Below are 16009 nucleotides of genomic sequence, written 5' to 3'. Positions count from 1 at the left end.
GGTCTATTCCGAAACCCTGGAGTCTGCATGGTGAGTCTCCTGTTGGGACTTGCTGGAGGCTCTATATGGCACTGTTTACAGATCACTTCAGTTCCACTGAATCTGCTCAGTCATGAGCCCAGGTGGCAGGCCAAAGCTAAATTTTTTATAAGAATCATACCATGCAGAAGGATTCTCATCCATGAAGCTTTCCCCTGGAGTGAACTGTTAACTCTGTGAAGTCAGTTTAATACTATGTAATGCAATTAAATTGTTCTTCTATTTCATTAATTCTTAAAAATATTTTCATTAAGATCATGGTTTTCCAAGAGATTTTTTGGGGAAATTTAATTCAGTTTAACCAATTCTAGCTTTTGCCCTCATGAGTCATATTTTTGCCCTTGTGGGCTTGCCTTTGTGCTTTTATGTCCTCTCTTGTTTATTTTCCCCAAGTCAGAAGTCACATTTGGCAGCTCAGAAATCTGATGGCCCAATGGTTAATAATCCACCTTCCGCCGCAGGTGACATGGGTTTGATCCCTGTTCGGGGAACTAAGATCCCATATGTCACAGAGCAGCTAAGCCCACCCACCACAACTAGAGGGTATGTGTGCTGCAGTAAAAGAGCCCTAGTGTCACAAGTAAGATCTGACACAGCCAAATAAGTATTTGTTTTTTAATCTAAGCCTCGTATCTAAATTTGAGTATTTTTAACCAGTTAGTTTTCTGTTAATTATTTCTAGCAAAACACATAAAGTGGACAGAAGACTAATAGTTCGTTTTTCTCAGCTTTCTTGTAAGAAAATTGTGAGCAAGCTCCCTTGGATAATCTTGGTGGCTTTATGTCTAAGCTTGGGCTATTGCTCTTACTCACATTTCATTCTAATAGGCTCCACACATGCACTGTCTACACAGTTGGCAAAACACCCTCAAAATATGCCCTCCTTTGTGCAATTATGATAGATAGCCGACAAGCACTTATTGGAGAGGGGAGGGTTTGGAAGACCGCAGAGTTCTTAAATGAGACCCTGACATTGGAGGAGGGTGCGGTTGGCAGGTGCAGAAGGGACGTGGTGCTCAGCTCTTGCTTCTATCAGGGCTCCGGCAAACGTCCGCTTCTTTGCGGCCTTGCGCTGCACGGCCACTCTGTGCCTGGAAACGTGCTGTGCTGGGCTTAGTCGTTCAGTCGTGTCTGACTCTGCAACCTTGTGGACTGTAGCCTGCCAGGCTCCTCTATCCATGGGTATTCTCCAGGCAAGAATACTGGAATGGGTAGCCTATCCCTTCTCCAGGGGATCTTCCTGACCCAGGAATCCAACCAGAAGCACTGACAACGAAAGCTGAGTCCTGGAGTCCTACTGCTTGAGTGGGAGAGGGGAATTCTGGAGGCAGAGAGGAAACAGCCAAGCAGCTAGCTGCCTAATGGCCAAGGGACTATTCGTCAGAACCTGGGTAGAGGCAGAGGGGTAGAGATGCTGAGCTGTAATCAAGGTCCTCGGAGATACTTAAAGGCAGCCTCATATTCAAGAATCCCTACAGGCACTTTGTAATCCAGTGGTTAAGAATCTGCCTTGCAACGCAGGGAACTCGGGTTCCATCCCTGATAGGAAACTAAGATTTCCCTGGTTGGGGAACTAAGTTGCATGTTGCAACTACTAACACCCGAGTGCCACAACTAGAGAGTCTGTGCACCGCAGCGAAAGATCCCATGTGCTAAGACCCAAGGCAGCCAAATAAGAGAAGCCCTACAAATCCTAAGGAGGATACACAAGAACACACATCAGACTCCAGGAGATAGTGAAGGACAGGGAAGCCTGGCGTGCTGCAGTCCACGGGGTCACAAAGAGCGGAACACGACTTAGCAACTGAACAGCAGCATAGAAATAACAGAATGAAATGAAAACAAATTTGGAGAAAATCTTACAAGTCACCAGAAGCGGGGAAAAAGGTTACCCTTCAAAGAAGTGGCAATAAGACTGACAGTCAGCTTCTCAACAGAAAAATATAAACCAGAAGACAGTGGAAGGGACTTCCCTGGCAGCCCAGTGGTTAGGACTCCATGCTTCCAATGCATCGGGGAAAGGTTTGATCCCTGGTGGAGGAACTAAGGTCCCATATTCTGTGCAGCATGGCCAAAAAATAAGTAACAATAAAAATATATTTTTTTAAAAGACCGTAGAATTAAATCTCCAAAATACTAAAAAGAAAGCTGCCAATGTAGAATTACCAAGTGAAGATATTCTTCAGAAGTAAAGACGAGGACTTCACTGGTCCAGTGGCTAAGATGCTCCCAAGGCAGAGGGCCCAGTTTCAATCCCTGGTCAGGGAACTAGATCCCACATGCCATAACTAAGACCTGGAGCAGTCAAATAAATATGAATATTTTTTTTTTTAAAGAAGAGTAACATATTGCGACTTCCCTGGTGGTCCAGTGATTTACGACTCAGTGCTTCCACTGCAGGGGACACAGGCTCCATGTTGGTCGGGGAACTAAGATCCTGCATGCTGCATGGGGAGGCCCCAAAACAGAAAGAGTGACGTGCTGCAGACTCTTCAGGGCATGTATCCTGCTGGGGGAGAAGGCTGGGGAAACAAACGCTGACAAGAAGCTGTCGCAGTGATGAGACTCTCTCCTAAGCTTCAGTCATCTTTTCCTTCTGAAGATCAGAACCACAGTGGAAAGAACAATCTTGAGCATCACCAGTCGGATAATGTTTGGCTCACTCAACTTCAAACCAGGAATGAGCCTTGAGATCTCTTCTACAACAACCCTGTGGATTCACCAGAGAACCAAGGTCCCAAGAGATGAAACGACTTGCCCAAGATCTCACGGCCACTTAGTTGCCACTTTCCTTCTCTGCTTAGTAAACTGAGTCCCCCACGTCCACTGCAGGGGGCCCTGGGTGCAGCAGTGACTCTGTCTCCTGGGATGAAGGTTCCAGAGCAAAGAATATCCTGGGAGGGGCAGGACCCCTCACCACTGCAGCATGTCCGCTGACACCTTTCTTTTTTTCTGAAGTAAATTTTCCTGGAAAACATTAAAAAGAAAAGTTGATTTCCATGTGCACGTTTTCGTGTGTGCCAAGTCGCTTCAGCCGTGCCCTACTCTTTGCGACCCCATGGGCTGTAGCCCGCCAGGCTCCTCTGTTCATTGGATTCTCCAGGCAAGAGTACTGGAATGGCCAGCCGTTCCCTTCTCCAGGGGATCTTCCCAACCCAGGGATCCAACTCAAGTCTCCTATGTCTCCTGCATTGGCAGGCGGGTTCTTTACCACTAGTACCACTGAGAAGCCCTTCCATGTACTACCCTGTCCTTCCCCCCTGCCCCCTACAAAAAAAAGCATTATTCAAACTCTAGGAGGCATTTGCAGTCAATTTCTATGATGATGAAAAGCTTTAAAATCCTTATAGTCCTATAAAGACATTCAGGAAGAAACATGTTTCATGCTGGTTTTCTTTTAAAACTAAAGACTAGATGAATATATATGGTTACCAGGCACACATCATTGTTAGTAATCAACTGTAATATGTATTTTTTTTTTAATTAACTGGAATACCATGTTTTACTATTTACTTATCTTCACGTCTTCCTTTATTGAGTCTGTTTTGCCCTGCTGACATCACAAGCAGAAGGCTGGGGCTGGTCATGCTTGAATTGTGACATCAGGAGCAAAACTGTGGGCAGTCTCAAGGAGGGGGTCCAACGCGATAGGGGGACCACAGAACAGCAGCCAAAGGGAAAGGTGAGAAGGTGGTCGTCCAACCCCAGGGGATGTAAAGGGGTGGGGTTGGGGCACACTGGGCTGGGAGTCCTCCCAGCAGCTGGTGACCTGGGGCCTCGCGCCCCCCACCCCAACGCGGGCCTAAGCACCCAAGTGTTCTCTTCCCTCCATCCACAGGGCAGCAAGCCTTTGGCTCTCCTTGACATGCAGAGAGTTTCACGTAAGTACTTGTGTGCTGACCTTTCTCCCAAAGGGCCAGGGAAGCGGCTCGTTTCCCTTGTCGCCATGTGACTTCTTCCTGCCTATCTACCTTCTTGTCCAAGATTTGTTCCAGGAATTCGGGCAGGGACAAAAACACAAGCCTCAGTTTATGCCCCTGTGTGGGTACAGTCCCAGTACCCCGTGGGCAGACCAGCTGTTTCCAACAGAAGAAAAGGGGTCCCCCTCAAAGGCCCCTCAACTCCCGCCCTGGCTTCAACCTGGCTTTGCCCCGTCTTCCCAGGGCCAGTCCAGGACCAAGCCCCAGCCCTGCAGCCCACTGCCAAGCTCTCAGGAGCTCCCCAAGGCCAGTTCCTGATGAATGATAGCAGTCTCTGCAAGCTGGAGGACCAAGTCCTCTGTCCCGTTTGCCTGGAGGTGTTCCGCAACCCAGTCACCACCGCCTGCGGGCACAACTTCTGCATGAGCTGCCTCCAGGGTTTCTGGGACTACCAGGCCACCATGGGCGAGCCACTCTACTGCCCCCAGTGCCGGGAGAGCTTCCCCACTCGGCCTCGCCTCTGCAAGAACGTCATCCTGGAGGAGATGGTGACCTGCTTCACCCAGGCCAAGGGCCAGACCTTGGGGTCCTCACGGAGCCTGGCCGGGCCCAGGGACGTGCCCTGTGACTTCTGTGCCCCTGAGAAGCTCAAGTCCGTCAAGTCGTGCCTGCAGTGCATGGCCTCCCTGTGCGAGAAGCACCTGCGCAGCCACTTAGAGGACCAGGTGTTCCATGGGCACCAGCTGCTGGAGCCTGTGTGGGACCTCAAGAGCCGGCTGTGCCGCAAGCACCGCAAGCTCCGGCGGCTGTACTGCCGCACCGAGGGCTGCTGCGTGTGCGGGGCCTGCCTGCTGGAGGAGCACAAGAACCACGACACCATCCCGCTGGAGGAGGAGCGCGCACGCAAGGAGGTGGGGGGAAGTGGGGAGCGGGTGGATGCGGAAGTGGGGGGGGGGGTGGGGGGAAGGGAGAGGGTGGATGGGGGAGGGGAGGAGGTGGATGGGGGAGGGGAGGGAAGAGGGTGGATGGGGGAGGGGAGGGGAGAGGGTAGATGAAGGAGGGAGGGGCGGGGAGGGGAGGCTGAGGAGCAAGAGGACTCTGTGTTCCAGGCACACCTTTCCAGGAAGGAAAGGATTGTAGCCATTAAAGTGTCCTTAGTCTCTCAGTCATGTCTGACTCTCTGCAACCCCATAGACTGTAGCCTGCCATGCTCCTCTGTCCGTGGGGTTCTCCAGGCAAGAATACTGGAGTGGGTTGCCATTTCCTTCTCCGGCCATTAAAATGATGCTCGGAATTCCCTGGTAGCTCAGTCAGTAAAAAAAAAAAAAAAAAAAAAAATCTGCCTGCAGTGCAGGAGACCTGGATTCGATTCCTGGGTCAGGCAGATCCCTGGAGAATGAAATGACAACCCACTCCAGTACTCTTGCCTGGAAAATCCCATGGACAGAGAAGCCTGGCAGGCTACAGTCCATGGGGTCGAAAAGAGCTGGACACCACTTGGCGACTAAACCACCCAAAGTGATGCTCACGAGGGTCCTGGCAAGACATGACAAAGTGCTATCAGATTGATTGAATAAGGATCCAGGGACTTCCCTGGCGGTCCAGTGGTTAAGACTCTGCTTCCACTTAGGGGAATATGGGTTTATCCCTGGTGGGAGAAGATCCCTCATGCCGTGCACTGCAATCAAAAAAAAAAAAATTAATAAAATGGTTAGTTCTTTATTTTTTAAAAAAAAGGACCCAAAGTTATTTGTGATGAATCCTACTTAAAAAATTTTTTGCACAGAGAAAGGAATGGCTGAAAGGTATCATATCAAAATACAAACATGTCAGGTTGGGTGAATCCCTTTTTTTCTATTTTCAAATTATGTTTTCTCCATTTGGATTGCTTTCTTCGATGGAGTGCTTATATTTGAAACATTCTATCAAGCATATTCTGCTGCTAAGTCGCTTCAGTCGTATCCGACTCTGTGTGACCCCATAGACGGCAGCCCACCAGGCTCCCCGTCCCTGGGATTCTCCAGGCAAGAACACTGGAGTGGGTTGCCATTTCCTTCTCCAATGCATGAAAGTGAAAAGTGAAAGTAAAGTCGCTCAGTCATATCCGACTCCTAGCGACCCCATGGACTGCGGCCCACCAGGCCCCTCCATCCATGGGATTTTCCAGGCAAGAGTACTGGAGTGGGGTGCCATTGCCTTCTCCGAAGCATATTCTAGAACTGTGCTATTCCAACGTAGCCACCTGCAAGAAAGAAGCTTGGGCCAGAATGTAAGCCAACTCACCACACTGTTGAGTTCAGCTGACACTTTTTTCACAGCAGGACCTTCTCAACAAAGGGAGAAATGTGTTGATTTACAGCCTGGCACAAGCTGCTTCTTTTGCTGTGGGTCAGCAACAGTTCACAGACAGGTACCTGGAATCCCACTGTCCCACAGTAGATTGTGAATCATGACAGCGCCCGCCCCTGGGATGTGCTTGTGCTCAGTCGCTCAGTCCTATCTGACTCTCTTTGTAGCCTGTCAGACTCCTCTGTCCTTGGAATTTTTCAGACAAGAATACTGGAGTGGGTTGCCATTTCCTCCTCCAAGGGATTTTCCCGACCCAGGGATCAAACCCGTATCTCCTGAGTGTCTCCCTGTGCAGATTCTTTACCGCTGAGCCTCTGGGGTAGCTGAGGCTTATGTGGAAGGACTTGGGGACACAGTTCTGCCTGGACCTGGTGGCACTGACCCAGGGAGCAAAGGACTCCGCATCTGATCGACTCCTGCTCACCCCACTGCCCCCCTCCAAGGCGTCTCAAATCACTGAACCCCTCCATAGCTGCTGCTTGTGATCTGAACCCTATGGTCATCAGCTGTCAGAAGCAGAGAAACTGATTCCTAAGAATGGGGAGTCTCTCAGGGAATGAGAGAGAACAGGAGCAGAGTGGCCCCGAGGGACTTCCTTGGCCGGTCCAGTGGTTAGGACTCTGCACTTCCATTTCAGGGGGCATAGGTTTGATCCCTAGTTGGGGAACTAAGATCCTACCTGCCTCATAGCCAAAAAAAATAGAGGGGTGTCGGTGGGTCATCTACCCTTCAGCCCTACCCATCCTCATTCAGACCTCTTAAGAACATGAGGTGGGACTTCCCTGGTGGTCCAGTGGTTAAGAATTTGCCCTGCAATGCAGGGGACACAGGTTCAATCCCTGGTTGGGGAACGAAGATCCCACATGCCACAGCTGGAGAGTCCATGTACCGAAAGGAGAGATCTATGTGCTGCAGCTAAGACCTGATGCAGCTAAATAGGGCTGGTTTTTTTTTTAACTGAAGAGGTGCGTTTCTTCTGAGCTCTGACATGGGACTGCCCACAGAGGGCTTCTGCTAGGGCACCTCTCTGAATCACCGGCCCACTCCTCTTCCACCTCACCCTCTCACCTCAGGTCGAGGTTCGGAAGGTCCAGGCCAACGTGGAGAACCAGATGTTGATCATCACCTCTGACAGCCAAAAGCACCGGGGCCAGGTGGCTTTTCTCTCGGTAAGCTTGGCCCATCGCCACCTCCGGCCCAGGCTTCCCCAGCGCCCTGCTTCAGGCTGAGGGGGCCTCTCAAGGGCTTGGAGTGGATGGTGTGCGGCCAGGCAAACAGAGAGGTGATGCCTCAGCCAGCTCTGGGCCCTGACAAGCAGGGTAAGGAGGTGGGGCTCAAAGACACCTCTCTGTCCCCCCACACCTGCCCCCAGAAATTGATCCAGACGACTCGGGACGAGGTGAACGCCTGCTTCTCAGAGATCATCCAGGAGATCAAACAGATGCAGATGAAGGTGCTGGATTTCGTGGAGAAAGAGGAGGCTGCCGCCCTGGGGAAGCTGGGCGGCTCCATCCAGCAGAGTCACAACCGGCTCCTGAAGCTGGAGGGGGACAGCATCTGGCTCCGAAGCCTGCTTGCCAACCGCAGCGACCAGCAGTTTCTGCAGGCAAGGCCCCTCCCTACCCCCACCACCCAGGCCCACGGCAACATCCACTGGGCTGCAGGGGCTTTGACAGCCCTAACTCAGATATCCGAAAAGCCAGGAGGAGGGGAGCAAGCTGTCTGGGTTTGAACATGGGCAGCTTTCCCGCCTGCCTCCTGGTTCTGGGGAACCGCTAAGCCCCGGGCCCCTGCTTGGGGCCTGGCTAACAAGTGGTACTGCCAGCCCCTCCCTGCCTGCAGGAGTTGCCCAGGCTGAAGCACTTCCCTGCCTGCGTGGAGCCCCTGATGGGCACCAACTGCGAGGAGAAGCAGAGCTTCCTCCAGCTGCCAGAGACGTTGGCAGAGCTCCGGACCCGACTGGTGGACATGGGTCTCAGCTTCATCAACCAGCTCCTCCTGAAGGGTTAGTTAGAACCTGCTTGCCTGGGGCGACTGGAGACCCACCTGCCTTCTGGGGATGGGCTGCCCCAAGGGCAGCAGTTGGGAGTCCGCACACTTGTAAGAGAGCCCGGCCTGTCTGTGTGCACCTTCTCCAGGTGACTCAACCTCCTGGAAGCCCATGCCCCTCTCTGGAAGGACACTGGGCTGTGAAAGTGTCCTCAGCAAAGTCCCCCATCTTCCCCAGGCATTAAGATGAACTCCTATGAGGTGCTGCCCCCGGATGTGGACAGGAAAATACTTCTCAAGTGTGAGTCCTCAGTCCTGGGGTCCAGCCCCAGGGGTGGGAAGGAAAGGAACAGGGCCCTTGGTTGCCCAGCCGACCCAGCCCCACCTCCATTCAGGCCAAGGCTCCAGAAAGATGCCAGATCTCTCCTGCCCTGACCTTGTACTCTGGACTAGAGACCTCAGAAGGCCTGTGATTCCACGGCCCTGAGAGGAAGGGGAGAAGGCTGTCCTGTCCCATGCCCATGGGTGGCAGGGCCTTGACCAACACCCAGAGGCCAGCTCTACAGCCCTTGTGGCCCTGATGTGGCTCAGCCTCTGCCCTCAGCTGGGTGCCTGCCGACCTCTGCTGGACTTTAGCCAAGCCAGCTTGGATGGCCCTTGTACAGTCAGTCTCCCTTTTCAGTTAATGTCCCTGCAGCCCCTCTCCCAGGCTGGGCGAGGGACCAAGTGACTCTCTAAGAAATCATCGGTGATGTCTCTGAGGTCTCCAGGGTCACAGCTGATGAAGCCTCTGATGACCCCTTCTGAGCGACCTCCTCCAGGAGCCGCTGACGCTCCCTTAGTCCCACGCAGTCTTGTGTCCTGCACAAACCGAAAAGGGGATCCTGTTAGGCTTTGGCTGGGGAGGGCAGATGGGGGACTCTTGGTTGCCCACCTCTCTAGGAAGGCAGGCCTTTGGACAGCGCCCAGCCAGACAGTGTCCACCCCTGCAGGCTGGAGTTGAAGACTTAGAGAGGGGAATGGAGGGGCCGCTCTTGGGAGCTGGGGGTGGAAGCACTTGGTGACTTTTGTGCCGAAGCTGTGAGCTTCGGCCCTCCCCTGTCCAGACCTCCAGCGCTCTGCCCCCCGGGCCTGCGGACCCTAGACCCTTTCCCATACCCCCTCGGCCCAGGTTACTGCAACCTGAACTTCGACGCCACCACGGCCAGCGAGGAGCTCTTCCTGTTCAAGGAGACCCACTCGGTGCTGAACCTGGGCATCCTCCTGGAGCCCTTCGCGGCGGGCGGCCCCTTCCCGGGCTTCAAACAGTGGCCGCAGGTGCTGTGCTCGCGCGGCCTGGCCGAGGGCCGCCACTACTGGGAGGCCGACGTGTCCAACTCGTGGGTGTGCCTGGGCGTCACCTACCGCCGCAGTCCCCCGCTCGGCGGCCGCCCGCGCCGCAACATCGTCTATTTGCTGGGCCGCAACCCCTACTCGTGGTGCCTGGAGTGGGACTCGCTCAAGTTCTCCGTGTGGCACAACAACACGCAGACGGTGCTGCACGGCGGCTACCACCGCACGCTCGGCGTGTTGCTCGACTGCGCGGCAGGCTGCCTCTCCTTCTACGGCGTGGCGGGCGGCGTGAGCCTCCTCTACCGCTTCCTCGCCTCCTTCCTGGAGCCGCTCTACCCTGCCGTCATGGTCAGCAGCGGCGCCTCGGTCACGCTCAAGCAGCGCCCCTCCGAGGCCTAGGCCAATAAAGCTGGACTCGAGCGCTGGCTGGGCCCGCGGGGAGGGGCGCGCCGGGGATGGGGGCCAGCCCCGCGGGGTCCTTTGGCCCGGGGTGGAGGGGCGGGCGGCGAATCCGCCTCCTGACTCGCTGCCTGGACTTCACCAGCGACGACCACCCAGGGGTCCCGGGAGGTCCTGGGGATCCCGGAAAACAGGCCGATCCTCCCGTCCCCATTGTCAAGGGAGAAGGGGCTCAGAACCAGGCTGGCGATCCCCCTGGGACTGGGGACAGCCCCGTGGCCTCCAGAGGGGGGCGATTCCTGACCAGGATGCTCGGCCTCCCCCACCCGTGAGCTCCTAAGCCCCTTCGGAGGGTCTCAGGTTGCCCAGGAGTGGGCGGGGCTTGGGCCAGGTGACTCCTCCGCAGGTGGCCAGACGGAGAGCTGGCACCTGACCCGCGGGCGTAGAGGTGTTCTGAGTTACTGGCTTAATTGGAGGCTAGGGAGTTAAGCCGGGGAATCATGACTGTGTCAGACCTCCCTCCCCAAAAGGCTGAGGGCCTCGGTCCAGGCGGGGCTCCGGCCCCCATTCCTCTGCCCAGCAAGAGTTTTTCTCACATGGCTGGTGTTTCGCAGCTGAGGAGCATGTGGAATTGAAGCTCTCCGGGTGGGTGGGTGCCTGGAAGCTGCTGTCCCCGCCCCCCAGCCTTAAGCCCACCGCATACAGCTCCCCTGGGTAGCACTGCTGGGACGCCAAGGGGCTTCATTCACATCCAGGTCTCTTCCATCTGACCTGCCCAGCCAAGCCAGACCCTGTGGAAGTCACAGGGAGAGGCTGGGCCCTGCCCTCCGACCACAGCAGCTGTGTGACCGGGGACTCAGCCCCTCCAGGGAAGCAGCCTGGACATTTCTGGCCTCGACCAGTTACTTGTTCCTGTGGCTTCTCTTGCGGGGGGAACCCTGGTAGGGTTAATGATTGGCTCAGAAGAGGAAATGAGACAGTCACGGGGGAGAAAACTCCCTGGGGCAATGTGGTCCAGAAACAGGGTGTGCCTGAATTCCATCCCCGCCTGGCCTGTCGCCAGAGACGTCAGTAACCCTTGTTTCTTACTCTGGGGCCTGGTAGGGTGTCCAACTGGCAGGTGGAAGGTGCACTCGGATGGCCTCACAGAGTGGGGCACCCTTTGGCTGCTCTGAGCCTGGGCTGTGGTTCTGTTGACCTTCCTCCCTGGAGGCTCTGCTGAGCACCAGTCCAGTAACTTCCATTCCTCACCAGTGCTACTGGTGTGGATGGATAGAAATTAAACCTAAACCTTTTCCCTTTGTGGGGAAAGCTTGCATGCCAAAGTGCTTAAATCTTGTCTCCCCACTCCCCCAAATCAGTCCATGGACTGAGGTCAGGAAAGGCTGAGGGGGACTTTCTGGTGGTCCAGTGGCTAAGACTCTGAGCTCCCAATGCAGGGGGCCCAGGTTCGACCCCTGGTTGGGGAACTAGAACCCATGTGCAGCAACTAAAGATTCTGTGACCAAGATCAAAGGTGCTGCAACTAGGCCCTGTTACAGCCAAATAAAAAATTTTTAAATGCTGAGAAGGTAAAAAGCATGACCCAAGGAGACAGCAAGAGCCAGCTCCATGGATATGAGTCCTTCCCCACCGGGGGGGGGGGGGGGGGGGTGGAGCCAATGGAGGTGCCTCCCTCATCAGCTCCTCCAGGCTCTGAAGGAGCCTTCACGTGTGTGATGCTGGAGCCTGATACCCTTAGGCACATGCTGATGTGAAACCCGCATCAAAGGCATGTTACTTGTCCGCTTAAACAGTTCCCCCAAGTTCATAAGCCCCCTGTGTCATTTCTCACAAGAAGATTATGTTCCTATATTATTTGGGCAATTTTTAAAATATATATATTTGGTAAAAGTAATTTTCTTTTTATTTAACAAACACGTAATGCCTACTGCACACCAGGGGCCCTGTTCATAGCAAATGAAATGTTGATGGCAAAACTGAGCTCATTTAATTCTAATAACAACCCCCACCCTGTGCAGGAGGAAACTGAGGGTAAGAAGTGCCTTGTTCAAGATCATGAAGGTACATGAATTGTGGAGCCAGATTCAAACCCAGTCAGTCTGCTTTTTCAATCATTATGCTACGCCACCCCTCCAATAGCACATTCATTGTAGAAAATTTAGGTAATATAGAGACGCAAAAGAAAAGAAAATATTCCAGGGCTTCTCTGTTGGCTTAGTGGTAAAGAATTTGCCTGCCAACACAAGGAACCCGGGTTCCATCCCTGGTTGGGAAAACCCCATGTTCTAAGGGACAACTAAGCCATGCACCACAGCTACTGAGCCCAAGCACTCCAGGGCACGTGAGCCACAACTATTGAGCCCGCTCACACTAGACACCGTGTTCTGCAATAAAAGAATTCACCACAATGAGAAACCCTTGCCCCACAGCTAGACAGTAAACCCATCCCCGCCCTGCCCCGTTCTCCACGACTAGAGAAAGCCCGAGCACAGCAACGAAGACCCAGCACAGCCAAAGATAATTTTTTTTTTTTTTAAAGAAGATATTCCTACCATAATCCTTACCACCTCCCTGCAGAGATAACCTCTCCTGGAGAATTTCCTTGCAGTCTTCTTTTGTTATCAAGATGTAGATGTTGTAGCTAGAAGACACAACTATCATGCATTTTCCAAAGTTACTTTCGAAACATAACGTGACATATTACATCCTACACATCTGCCCTACAGCTTTGTTTTATCTTTAACTCCTTCCCTGATTCCCTCTAGAGGTGGGTGGCGAGTGGCAGCCCAGCCGAAGTCACAGATGTTGCTTCCTGGATGTTACCGAAAGTCTGACCCAAACCCATGGGGTGGGAGGGTGAGAAAGGATGGAGCTGAAGGATGCTGGTACCAGCAGATGTTTCCGTCCATCTCATCATCCCATCACACAGGTGAGGACAGCAGGAAGCAGGACCAGCTGGCAGGAGCCTCAAGAAGGAGTCTTAACTCTTCCCTTCCCCATGAGAGGGTGTGCTCAGGCTGGAGGTGGAAGGGAGGGGATGTTTGTGGGACCCTCTGGCAGAGGCCCTGCCTGTAATGCAATAGCTACCAGACGGCTGTTGGGAGCATCTCCCCTAAGCCCACATAAGCACAAACCCTACAGTTTTCTTCTGTGAGAAAGGCAGTCTGTTGGGGACCTAGACCAGGTCTACAGAGGTAAGCCGGGCTTCCCTGGTGGCTCAGTGGTAAAGAATCCACCTGCCAATGCAGGAGACACAGGTTCAATCCCTGGTCAGAGAAGATCCCATGTGCCACGGACCAACTAAGCCCATCCGTCACAACTATTGAGCCTGCGCTCTAGAACCTGGGAACCGAAACTACTGAAGCCTGCCAGCTAGAACCCATGCTCCGCAAGAGAAGCCACCACAATGCGAAACCCATGCATGACAACAGAGTAGCCCTCGCTCGAGTAACTAGGGGAAAGCCCACGCGGCAATGGGGGCCCAGCACAGCCAAAAAGAAACAAATAAAATATAAAAATAAAGAGGTAAACCGCCTCCAGCCTTCCCTGCTGACCCAATCCCATCCCCTCTCCCACCCTAGCTCCTTGCCTTGAACATCAGTGTTCAGTAGTTCTCATGGACTGCATCACCAGCCCCCACTCCATTCTACTCTTCTACTCGACTCACCTCTCGCCCTTTGCCCCTGCCATCCCCTCTGCTGGGATCATGCCTCGCCCTCACCTGCTTCCTTATTCTTCCTCCTCATTACTTCTTCTTTTTTTTTTTTTTTTTTTGGCTGAGCCCCACAGCACGTGGGATCTTAGTTCTCCAAAGAGGAAGTCCCTCAAATGAGTCTTAAGGACTAAGGAGGAGAAAGTAACAAGCGATGAGAAGGAGGGACTTCTCTAGTGGTCCAGTGGCTAAGACTCTGAACTCCTAATGCAGAGGACCCAGGTTCCATCCCTGGTCAATGAACTAGATCCCACATGAGGCAACTAAAAACCCTGCATTCTGCAGCTAAGACCCAGTGCAGCCAAAAAACAAAATCCCGAGGAGCCACTTAAAAAAAAACTTAACTAAGACATGTTTCGCCCCAGGAAGCCACTCGCAAACCCTCTTCTCCCTAAGCCAGGTGGGCTCTCCCCTCTCCTGCCATCACCTTCTACACGCATCCCTCCTGGCACCCACCTTGTTTCATGTGGGAATTCTCCATCAGACCAGCTGCATGCTGGGTATGTCATGTTGGTCTCTTTTGCTTAGCACATGCATGCCACATGTGAAAGTGTGAAAGTAACTCAGTTGTGTCCGACTCTTTGCGACCCCGTGGACTGTAGCCCGCCAGACTCCTCTGTCCATGAGATTCTCCAGGCAAGAATACTGGAGTGTATTCCATTCTCCAGGAAATCTTCCTGACCCAGGGATTGAACCTGGGTCTCCTTCATTGCAGGCAGATTCTTTACCATCTGAGCCAGCGCTTAATTGATATTGACCTAAGGACTGAAGGAACACTTCCAGCGGTCAGAGGGTGGAAGGCCACCTCGATCCTTGCCTGGGTCAGGCTGGGCTGGCTGGGTGCAAGTGGCCCAGGAATGGCCACTCACCTGGTTCCTTCTTCCTTTGCATCCTTTTCTCCCTCCTGAAGCCAGGTCCATGTGCCCACTGCATCCAGATAGATGCAAAGGACCTGTGAATTCTTCCCTGGTTTCCATCTCGACCTCCCCTCTAGCCAGAAGATTCTTCGAGGCTGAGGGCCCTCCAGCAGGCGTGTGAGGGGAGAGACACAGACCTCTCTGGCCTCTGTTTGCTGATCTGTAGGAAGGCATGGATTGAGATATCACTTGTATTTTCTGAAGATTATACAACTCCCAGGGCTTCTCAGACCAGATGGTTGGAAGACATGGTGCATTTCAGGTAGAGCCAAGACTAGGGTGAAGCCAGTGAGACCCTCACCAGGGGCTCGGCATTTAAGTGCGCACATGTGGGCTCAGTCGCTCAGTCGTGTCCGACTCTTCACTACCCCATGGACTGTAGCCCGCCAGGCTTCTCTGTCTATGAGATTTTCCCAGCAAGAGTATTGGAGTGGGTTCCCATTTCCTTTTCCAGGGGATCTTCCCAACCCAAGGATTGAACCCATGTATTGGCAGGTGGATTTGTCACGAGAGTGTATGCTCCTTGGTTTTTGTCCCATCACAACAAAGATTTGGAATGACGGACATTAAAGCTCCCTTGGCGTGTCACAGCTCTCGGATCTTGGATAGACCGTGTTATAGCTCTCAGGTCTTGAAAGGACCATGTTATAGTTCTTAGACAAATCAGTGTTACAGCTCTATTTTATTTAGAAGATAGCAGGAAAATCTGTCTTTGAGGCGTGAGGGCACATCGATCCAAAGACGTAAAGAGAAGAGCACCCCAGCGCGCGGGAGAGAGTTTTGACTCCTCTTTGCATATGTTTTTCTCTCCCTGGGCCTGTCCTGTGTAAATTGGGCCAGCCAGGAGTGCTGTTTGTTCTACCTGAGGTCCTCACTCACTTCCTCGGACCTTCCTTTGTTCTATTTTCGCGGGCTTTTCCCTTCCATGTCTTTTAGCCACCGCCATTCTGGACTCCTTTTCCCTATTCTACCTACCTAACAGATTCTTTACCACTGAGCCACCTGGGAATCCTTCAGGATTTAAGGGGAGGAGGCAAAAAACTCAGGAAACAAATAATATTTAAGGCAATATTTCACCAAATCAAAATTAATGCAAAAATCTATGATGGACAGAATATCAAAATTGTAAATAAAGACTCATCTTTTGGGAATTCCCTAGCAGTCTAGTGGTTAGGACTCTGCTCTTTCACTGCCAAAGACACAGGTTCAGTTCCTGATAAGGGAACTAGGATCCTGCAAGCTGAGCAGCCTGGCCTAGAAGAAGGAAAAGGACACATTTCTAATGACCTGACCCATTGCTTGTACTACCTGCCACTAGTACCTTGCACTAGTCCCAGCCCTGATTCCAA

At 52.9% G+C, this 16009-nt stretch overlaps 1 protein-coding gene across 1 annotated transcript; it reads left to right on the top strand.

Annotated features, from left to right (window-relative positions):
• The first annotated feature begins 472 nt into the window (after positions 1-472).
• On the top strand, positions 473-11921 carry LOC109573354 (E3 ubiquitin-protein ligase TRIM47-like). Its single transcript, XM_070774460.1, has 9 exons — positions 473-500; positions 3609-3721; positions 3878-3920; positions 4203-4870; positions 7382-7477; positions 7681-7914; positions 8151-8313; positions 8536-8598; positions 9469-11921. Exons 1-9 carry the CDS (start codon positions 473-475, stop codon positions 10026-10028), a joined length of 1968 nt encoding a protein of 655 aa, XP_070630561.1. The 3' UTR covers positions 10029-11921.
• Positions 11922-16009: the final 4088 nt, after the last annotated feature.

This window comes from Bos indicus, chromosome 19 (assembly GCF_029378745.1).
Source record: "Bos indicus isolate NIAB-ARS_2022 breed Sahiwal x Tharparkar chromosome 19, NIAB-ARS_B.indTharparkar_mat_pri_1.0, whole genome shotgun sequence".
NCBI classification, from domain to species: domain Eukaryota; kingdom Metazoa; phylum Chordata; class Mammalia; order Artiodactyla; family Bovidae; genus Bos; species Bos indicus.
The sequence above is the reverse complement of the archived record's forward strand: the minus strand, read 5'-3'. Positions and strand labels throughout refer to the sequence as shown.

Bases quoted from the DNA above. Each gene is read 5' to 3' on its own strand.
- LOC109573354 (XM_070774460.1), top strand. From the start codon at position 473: ATGGTTAATAATCCACCTTCCGCCGCAG. The intron at 501-3,608 runs GTGACATGGGTT...CATCACAAGCAG, and splicing joins TAATCCACCTTCCGCCGCAG to AAGGCTGGGGCTGGTCATGC. The intron at 4,871-7,381 runs GTGGGGGGAAGT...CTCTCACCTCAG, and splicing joins AGGAGCGCGCACGCAAGGAG to GTCGAGGTTCGGAAGGTCCA.